A 9,392-nucleotide genomic window follows, 5' to 3' on the forward strand; every position below is an offset into this window, starting at 1 on the left:
TTTTTAAATCATGGAGTCATGCACCCTCCAGGTTATGAAGAAAATGAATACTTCAGCTTGATTTAGTGGTCAGTCTGAAAGACAGTATATATGATGGTAAAGGGGTGCAGAGATGCCTTGGTTATGGTCGTCTTACTCATGTAGAGCATTAAAATGAGGGCTGAATGATATATTCAGACTTTAAACAGCATACATAGCTACCAAGGCATTATATTTTGGAGCACAGCCTTTAGATATTGCCCCACAATGATGGCAAATTTCAATCTCTACTATGTTCCAACAGTGTGGTTCCATCATAAGAGTAAACAGGTGACAAAATTGTTTTCTTGCAGTCAGGATATGCCACATATTAAGCATAACAAGAAGGTAAACAAGTCGAAGAACACACCTATCAGTTGAGCTGCTGAAATCATGTCTCGCATATCAAAATATCTTTTTTTTTAAAATAAAATCATGCCATCAGTCAAAGTATTTAAATGTTGAATGTCATCCCTTGTGTTGTGTTTAGTCTTATCCAACATAAAAAGCATTTTATTGGCCCTGTCCCAACTTTTTGGGAATTTGTTGCCAGGGTGAAATTTTAAATGATCACATAATTACCCCAAAACAATAATTCTGCTTGGCTTTAACAACTGATATGTTGTCTATACACAATGCTCTACCTTATTGACATATTGAATGTTTTGAAAATGCCAGCATTTTGATTTTATTCACAAAATACCAAGTGTCCCAACTTTTTTGGAATCCGCTTTGTATAAAAAAACTAAAAATAAAGTGTTGAAAAGCCCCAAAAATACTTTAAAAAAAATGAGGCTCAAGATCTCTTTTCAGATGTTGTCTGTTTTGTCCAGCACCTGTACTACGGACCTGGGCACATTATCTGTCTTTTAGAAACATGAGAGAAGTCAGATACAGTGGGAAATTACGAAGAAACCATCAGCAAGTCGTGTGCTTACTCCCAATATGCAAGCCGAGATCTGATGGACCAACCAACATAGACCAACCAAAATACATATGTAGTCATGAACACGAAACTAAAAAAAAAAACCAGAACTTTGTAGGACATAGCGATGTTCTTTATACTACGATTTATTACCTTCAGGGATTAGTTGCGCCTGGTTCCAGTGCAAAACGGACCAATTATATTCAATTTATCTGTCTCTAGAGTTCAAGTGTAGTCACTGATTACAGAGTGCATGTGTGAGTACGTGCAGGTCTAAGTGTGTGTGTGTGTGTGTGTGTGTGTGTGTGCGCACGTACATGTGCAAAGGTGTGTGTGTGTGCATGTGCATCAGTGTGTGTGTGGGTGTGAGTGTGTGGGAGTGTGAGCGTGAGCAGGTGTGTGTGCATGTGCATTAGTGTGTGTGTGTGTGTGTGTGTGTGTGTGTGTGTGTGTGTGTGTGTGTGTGTGTGTGTGTGTGTGTGTGTGTGTGTGTGTGTGTGTGTGTGTGTGTGTGTGTGTGTGTGTGTGTGGCCAACTACTCACCCCCTGTTCTGTGTATACTGTGACACTATAGACGGCTGTGCTCGCCATTTGTGTTGCCATAAAACATTAGTCTGTGACATGCAGGTACTTAGCTCATCTGTAGGGGACACAGGGGACAGGACAGGGAGATGGGGAAGAGAATCAAAGCGCATGGCTCTGCAGTGTGGCTCGCTCTCAGCAGTGTGTGTGTGTGTGTGTGTGTGTGTGTGTGTGTGTGTGTGTGTGTGTGTGTGTGTGTGTGTGTGTGTGTGTGTGTGTGTGTGTGTGTGTGTGTGTGTGTGTGATGTCTCTCTCTCTCGATCTGTGTGTGTGTGTGTGTGTGTGTGTGTGTGTGTGTGTGTGTGTGTGTGTGTGTGTGTGTGTGTGTGTGTGTGTGTGTTTGTGAGACAGATGGTCACCAGGTGCATACTGTGGCCCTGGTGATCAGTTTAATTTATTTATCCATTTTCTTTTTGTTCTGACAGATCAAAGATTATTGCGAGTTACCCTTTGTGTTGTATCGTGTGGATGTCCAAAAGAAACCACATAAATGTGTCGGCAATGCTTGTTTGTGAAAAAGAAAAGTTTCTTGAAACTTCGGATTCAGAGCACAGACAGTACCTTTTCTTTGCAGCTACAGTACCACTGGCTGGGATTCCAGTCATTGGTGTGATGGCATATTCCCTAACGGGTTTTTACTGCGAGTTGAGCGCTTTTCCAGGAACCTCTCTCTCTCTCTGCTACCGTCAGACAAAAACCTGTTCTGTTGAAAGCTTTGTCACGCCGGTTTTCTCTTTTTTTAAAAAATTTATGTTTCGAAAGTGCTGCGCTGGCAGATTTGCACAGATCTCTGTGAAAATCTGTGAAAATGTGTTGGGATTCTTTCTTCGTCTTGTCTTTTTTTTCCCCCCACAGTTCTATAATAGCAGCCCTGGGGTGCGTTTCTCAAAAGCTTAGTTATTAGCCAGTTAGCAACTTGGGTAGTTGTCAAAGGGAAATTGCATTGCAAACAACAAAGTAGCTAACATAGTTAGCAACTATGGTTTTGAGAAATACACCCCTGGGTTGACGGAGCCTATGAGGAGTGCCCTGGGAAAATGTGCTTTTGTCTCATCTCTTTCTTTGTCTTGTGAGGTAGAGGTAGTGTCCTAATGGTTAGGAAGTTCGTCGTAGGATCCAAAGTTTGAAGTTTAGAAGACCACAGTCAGGCAAAAGGGTGTGGTCTCTTTTTTTAAAGATATATTTTTTTTGGTCTTTATTCATGATACTACAGTGCATATGGTGACAGGAAGAGGTTGGAAGGGTTGGCAAAGGACCCGGGTCGGGAATCAAACCCGCGTCGGCCGCATAGCAAACGAGTGCCCTACCATATCTGCCACGTGTAGGGCCAGGGTGTGGTCTCTTTACTACACCCTCATGATAGACTGCAGTGCTTTTGAGGAAGACACCTACTAACCCCACATTGCTCCCCGGGCCAATCATTATCTTGTATTGTGCCTAATAGATACTGTAAGTAGCATTGGTTACACATGTCAGCTAAGTGTAATGCTTTCCCCCTCCCCCTCAGCTGTTTCTCAGCAGCCCCAGGGATTGCAGAGGCTGCAAGGAGTGCTGTGTAAAAATGTGTTTTCGTCTTACCCAGGGTTGAAAGAGTTTTCGTTTCTTACCAGTGCTACCCCCCCACCGCCACCCGCAAACAAACAATATACAAACAAAATAAACATGAGCATTACATATCTATTATCACTGTATGACTATTTTGGGTGTCGCTTCATAGGAGGACACTTGTCTTAAATTGCACAGTGTGGTTGTATGTGTTTTCTGCTGAAACAGCAGACCTTACTTTTTTCAAATGTGGGATTTTGGACCTATCTTAAACCTATTCTCTTACCAGTACTGTGCACCAGCTGTACATTTTATACTGGTGCTGCGCACCTGTGCACACCCGTCTACTTTCACCAGTAGTCTTACCTGTTTTTGTCTTCTGAGGTAGCCGTGCCCTATAATAGTTAGTAAGTTGGTCCTTGGTAACTGTGGTAACTGTGTCACTTTGGATTAAAGTGTCAGCTTAGTGTAATGTAATGTCTTCCTTGTCTCTCCTCAGCTGTCTCTCAGCAGGTCAGTGTTGGTGGTAAGGAGTGCTCTGTGTGTGGCAAGAGCTTCCGCACAGCCCAGCGCCTCAAGGTGCACAGCAGGATCCACACAGGTGAGGGAAGAGGGCACGCAAGGCCGGACTCATAATGGCCGATCTACTGATCTGGCACATAAACTAATGTGTTTTGTGTGTGTGTGTGTGTGTGTGTGCGTGCGTGCGTGCGTGCGTGCGTGCGTGCGTGCGTGCGTGCGTGCGTGCGTGTGTGTGGTGTGTGTGTGTGTGTGTGTCCATCAAACATTCTGTGAGATAGGACTGCATGTATTTAAATATTTGCATCAAATGCATACTATTACCTCCTCATATTACACCATCCTTCTGTAGTTTAGTAATTCATATTTCATTTTTAATTAAATATCAGTCATGGGTGAGCGGTTAGGGCGTCAGACTTGCATCCCAGAGGTTGCCGGTTCGACTCCCGACCCGCCAGGTTGGTGGGGGGAGTAATCAACCAGTGCTCTCCCCCATCCTCCTCCATGACTGAGGTACCCTGAGCATGGTACCGTCCCACCACACTGCTCCCCATGGGGCGCCACTGAGGGCTGCCCCCTTGCATGGGTGAGGCATAAATGCAATTTCGTTGTGTGCAGTGTGCAGTGTTCACTTGTGTGCTGTGGAGTGCTGTGTCACAATGACAATGGGAGTTGGAGTTTCCCAATGGGCTTTCACTTTTCTTTCACTTTCAAAAATCATTAAATACGACAAGTTGTGGAAGTCTTGGACATAGGACAATGAAAAGCATGATTTTGGTGGCAATCCAGATCATAATGTGGACTTAGTCATGGCTGAAGGTTTTTTTTTTATTATTGGGAGACAGGGCGCTGTCAGAAGTATGCACTCTGTACACAGTATTTGCTTTTGTCACCCATTATCTTTTCAATCCCCCTTAATTCAGGATTAATTAGATTTGTGTGTCTAACTCTTTCACAACATTGTTATCATCTGTGTTCATCTTGCAAATGGACTTCACATCAATGGTTTTCTTTTTAACTATCTGTCTAAGTGCTCTAATGTAGCATCTCTACTTGTCATTGCATTTTAGTTACAGTAAATTGCATTTATCTGATGGAGATAAAGACACCCACAATGTTAATTTCACAGTACAATGACTGAATAACACTTAATTCATCAGTGATACAATAATTAATGCACGTTTCGGGTCATGGCATGGCCTGTCTGGAGTCACTGTTATAAAAGTACCTTACCACTGCTTCTTTTCATGTTTCAAGATATTCGTTTCACTAGGCTATGCTAATAGCGTAGCCTCAATAGCTTTTAGGCTTCACTAGTCATAGTGACTTGGGTTTTTAAGCTCCTTTCTGTTTCCTCATAAACGTGAACATTATTGTCAGAATGATTTGTGATTGTGGACATTTTGCATGACAATCGCAAATGGTTGTCACCCCCTAATAAGGTAAATGTCAGAGCCGTTTTGAGATGGATGTGTAAATGTGTTTTGTTTGGATGTTGGCGCTGTGCAACAGTGATAAATTGAATTTGGTAGCATTGCATTAGCTAATGGCCGCCATGATGTATGACAGAATTGCATGATTACCACTGAAAGCCTGTGAGGCAATTCTGTTGTGAGCACAGAAATGGATTCCATGTGTATGTTTTAAAGCAGTCCCATAGGCCCATTTTATGTGTTTGTGATGAATGTCTTCTTTATCCTGCTGAAAAGACAGACAGACATGGGCCTGCATACACACACACACGGACACACGCGCACACACACTTTCAGCATCATTGCTCAAATTAAAATTCCATTTGATGTGCATGTCTTTCTTTCTTTTTTTTATTTCATTCGTTGGTTTTCCTTTGATTGTGTTATCTATAATAATTTCAAGACTTCATGTGAAATACATGGATAATTGCAATTTAATTTTATTTTAAGTATCTAACCCTAACTTTCAAGATATTTTCAGGGCTTTTTATGTATTAATTTGTGATAGGATAGCGAGAGAGGGACAGGAAATGAGTGAGGGAGAGAGACAGGGAAGGACTGGAAAATGACCCAGGCCTGAATCGAACCCGGGTCGCTGGCGTAGTAAGGGCCATCAAACCCTATCTTAAAGGGGCTCTATGTAGGATTAAAAGTTTAATTAATCACTGTCCCGAGTCAGCCGATGCTTATTTGAGTCATTAGTAACTCAACTTTCACGGTCCGCTGTCAGAGAACCCCAAATGTAACTTTTGGCAGAGCGACCCGCTACGAGTGTCATGGGAAACACTTCTCATATGAAACATCGCTTTACATAGGCCTTCCGTATTCAGATTTGTATCCACTGCTGGCATTCCGTCATGAAAAACATTCTCACAGTGAGTTTAGTTAAACAGCATTTTTTCATGACTGTGTAGATTTTGAGACAGGCATGTCAAGGGCACCTCGCAAACTACGTCATCCTACATTGTGCCCCTTTGATGTGTTGGTGGTTATTCTCTGTTTCCCTCCCAGGTGAGAAGCCTTACAAGTGTCCTTTCTGTGACTACGCCGGCAGCCAGTTCACTTCGCTCAAGTACCACCTCCACCGCCACCACAACCAGTTGCCAGTTCCTCATCACCATCGTCACGGAGATGACCTTTGCCCCTCCAAACCCCACCCAGCTGTATCCGTCAGGGGCCCTGAAGAAGACCTGCACCCATCAGAGCCTCAGGAGGAACCCCTCGACCTGTCAATCAAACCAGAGGGCGGGGCTAAGAGTGACAGCAAGCCTGCAGCCTCTCGCAGTGTCCCGGTCTTCTCCTCCTCTTCCTCCTCTTCCTCGCCCTCCTCCCTTAGAGTGTCATCCGCACTCCCTTTCTCTTCCCTCGCCTCTGCTCTTTCTGTCTCTACTCCCCTTCCCTCCTTCTCCTCGTCCTCTTCCTTTGCAAACGCCGTCTCTCCGTTCAGCGCCTCTGCTTTGGCGTCCTCTCTTTTCAGCAAAACCTCTCTGGGTTCCCTTGATTCTGCGTTTGCCCCTCCTCCCCTCACGTCCTCCTCCTCCTCTCCTTTTGCCTCTCTCTTCGCTTCAGGCTCTTCTGTCATTCCTCCTCCCCCCACTCCATTCTCCCCTCTCTTTCTCAGCTCACTTTCCAACATCATCCCCTCCTCCTCCACCTCCTCCTCTTCCTCCTCCTCCTCTTCCTCCACCTCCTTTAGCAGTTTTCCCCTCTTTCCCGGCTCCTCGGTCATCACCTCCCACAGGACAGCTGCCCCGGCAGCCTGTGACTCCTTCTATGACATCAAGTCCTCTGACATGGCTCCCTCCTCCTCCACCATCTGTGTGCCACCTCTACACCACAGCACCACCACGACTTCCCACATCCTCAGCACCTCCTCCTCCTCCTTCTCCTCCTCCACCCTGATGCCCTCTCTGTCCACATCTCCCTTTGCTGGAGCATCCTCCTTCTCCTCCTCCTCTTCCTCTCTCTCTGCATTCACGCCCTTCAGCTCTCCGTTCTCTCTGTGCACCGCCGCCTCCTCCCCACCACCCCACCAGGTGGCGTTCACCTCCTCCTCCTCCCCTCCCACTAACCTCTCCACCTCCTCCCCTCCCACTAACCTCTCCTCCTCCTCCTTTGTGGATCGGGAGGCGGGGAGCGATGGGCATGGTGACTATAAGGGAGAGGTGAGGAGGATGGCTGCTGAGGAGGTGGGAGGAGGACCAGAGGAGTTGGACACAGAGGAGACAGAGGTGGAGGAGGAGTTCACCTCCCCCTTTAGGGAGCAGGTGGAGGGAGCAGCCACCAGACTCTCTGTAGGCAACCCAGAGCCAGAGCTTAACTCTTGCCGCGCCACAGTCACTGGCCAGGAGCAACTCTCCAGAGAGGAGGAGGAGGATGCCAGCCTGTTTGGTGGCATGCAGTCTGGTTCACTGGGTTTGTCTTCTCAAGAGGCTGGTCAGAGCTAGCCAGGCCGTGCCCTCCTAGTGACGCAACACCTTCAGCGTTGCTACTAGTCAGGTCAAGAGCGATGCAAGTACTTTCTGAGGTCCTGAAAAAAAAAAACGTTTGGGAAATGTTAATTGTTATACTCTTGGTCAGACCAAGTCTCGAAGAGATTTGAAAGTCGATGATAATCAGGCTAGGCCAGACCACGGTGCCCTGCAGAGACATGGGGAGCCACCCAGGTGTATAGCAATGGCACCCACATCCAATGAGGCAGAAGCACTACAGCACTGATACACCACGTGTGTCTAAAAGAAAACAGAAAAGACTAAAAAACAAAACGTGATATCCATGATATCCAAACCAGATGAGGAAGAAACACTGCTACACTGACACACCACGTGTGTCTAAACAAAAAAAGACTGAAAGAAAAGATGATATTGCAGGTACTTTGTGAAAGATTATAGACATTATGGTGATTTAAGAAATGTATCTTTATTGTTATTGTGGTAATGATGACCGTGGTTAATGTTGATGGTGAGAGTGGTATGGCGGGGATGTGGAGGAGTTGTGATAGAGAGAGAGAGAGAGAGAGAGAGAGAGAGAGAGAGAGAGAGAGAGAGAGAGAGAGAGAGAGAGAGAGAGAGAGAGAGAGAGAGAGAGAGAGAGAGAGAGAGAGAGAGAGAGAGAGAGAGAGAGATGGTAATGAGTTTCCCTGAACCAGCCAGGCTGCCCTACAGCATCTGCAAAAAATGGCAAACAGGAAGAAAAAGGCCCATGTTTCATTTTCCCAAATCTTACCATAAAGTTATATGAAACCACCAAATGTAGCAGGACTATTTGATATTGCAAAAGGAGGTGATATTCAAGATTATTGTATGCTGAGATTTGCGCAAAACATGTTATTGTCAGTTTTTTTTAAAAAAATATCAGATACTGTGCTTTCAATTACTAACTTGGGCAACTTTATGACCAAAATTCGAGGCAAAACTAGTATCTGACCTTTTTTTGTGCAGTTAGCCTACTTAACTACATTTTGGCTGGTTTTGTAATACATTTTGCACTTCGAATTAAACGTGCAAGTAGGTCTCAGAATATTACAGATTCTGTACTGTTAAGTTTTTTTGAGATTATGTACTGTTGAATGGTGCAAAAATCTAAAAGATGCAGGTGCTGGCTTTATGCTGTATAGGGCAGCCAGGCTGACAGGTGAGATGAGATTAGGACCGCTGACAGGTTTGGCTGGGCCCAGGACAAAGTAATAATACTTACAATGTAATGAGGACCCTGTTCGGGGCACCCTTTCCCCCTGGGCCCGGGACAAGTGACCTATTTGTGTGTCCCCCGCCCACATCCCTGGGTGAGATGGTCAGAGTACCCCTCCTGGTTTCCACACACCATGCAGCCACTGGCTGGCCGTTCATAGACAGTCTAGAGTCATGTGATTAGGTGTGTTATTTTTTTTCTTTTTTGCATAAATGTTGCCGTGGGAATCAAAAGGCTGTTTACTGTATTGTACATGAGAGAAGACAGTGGCTTTTGTTCTGTGTGTGAGTTCAGTTCAATAAAGAGAATTCCTGTGGGTGTTGCTTTAAGTGTCTCCTGTATGTGTTTGAAGACTGAACTTTATTTATCTACTTATTAAAACAACAGAAGGCCATTGTCTGAGTGCAGCAGAATGACTGCTCTATTGTGCGAGCCTTCAAAAAGAATGTGAGATAACATTCCAGCAATTTGCTATGCTTCCAGCGTTGCTCAAAACATTTCCTTGCTGTGTCATCGCCTTATGTTGAGGTCACAGGAATCCATGCCATGTGTGTAAAAAGCTCAACCTGTCACAAGGACACTACAGTTTCTTTGATTTCAAACAGCAGGTTAAGCCAAGGTGATTGAGCGGGAAGCTATTT

General features: G+C 45.0%; 1 protein-coding gene across 1 annotated transcript in view; it reads left to right on the plus strand.

The window, feature by feature from the left end:
- LOC134447652 (zinc finger protein 536-like) overlaps positions 1–8,058 on the plus strand; it is a 29,074-nt gene extending 21,016 nt beyond the window's left edge. Inside the window, exons 3-4 of the mRNA XM_063197222.1 lie at positions 3,570–3,671; positions 6,073–8,058. Coding sequence (XP_063053292.1) covers positions 3,570–3,671; positions 6,073–7,508 — 1,538 coding nt within the window. The 3' untranslated portion in view covers positions 7,509–8,058. The remainder of the gene's footprint in view (positions 1–3,569; positions 3,672–6,072) is intronic.
- Positions 8,059–9,392: the final 1,334 nt, after the last annotated feature.

Source organism: Engraulis encrasicolus, chromosome 4 (assembly GCF_034702125.1).
Source record: "Engraulis encrasicolus isolate BLACKSEA-1 chromosome 4, IST_EnEncr_1.0, whole genome shotgun sequence".
Classification (NCBI taxonomy): domain Eukaryota; kingdom Metazoa; phylum Chordata; class Actinopteri; order Clupeiformes; family Engraulidae; genus Engraulis; species Engraulis encrasicolus.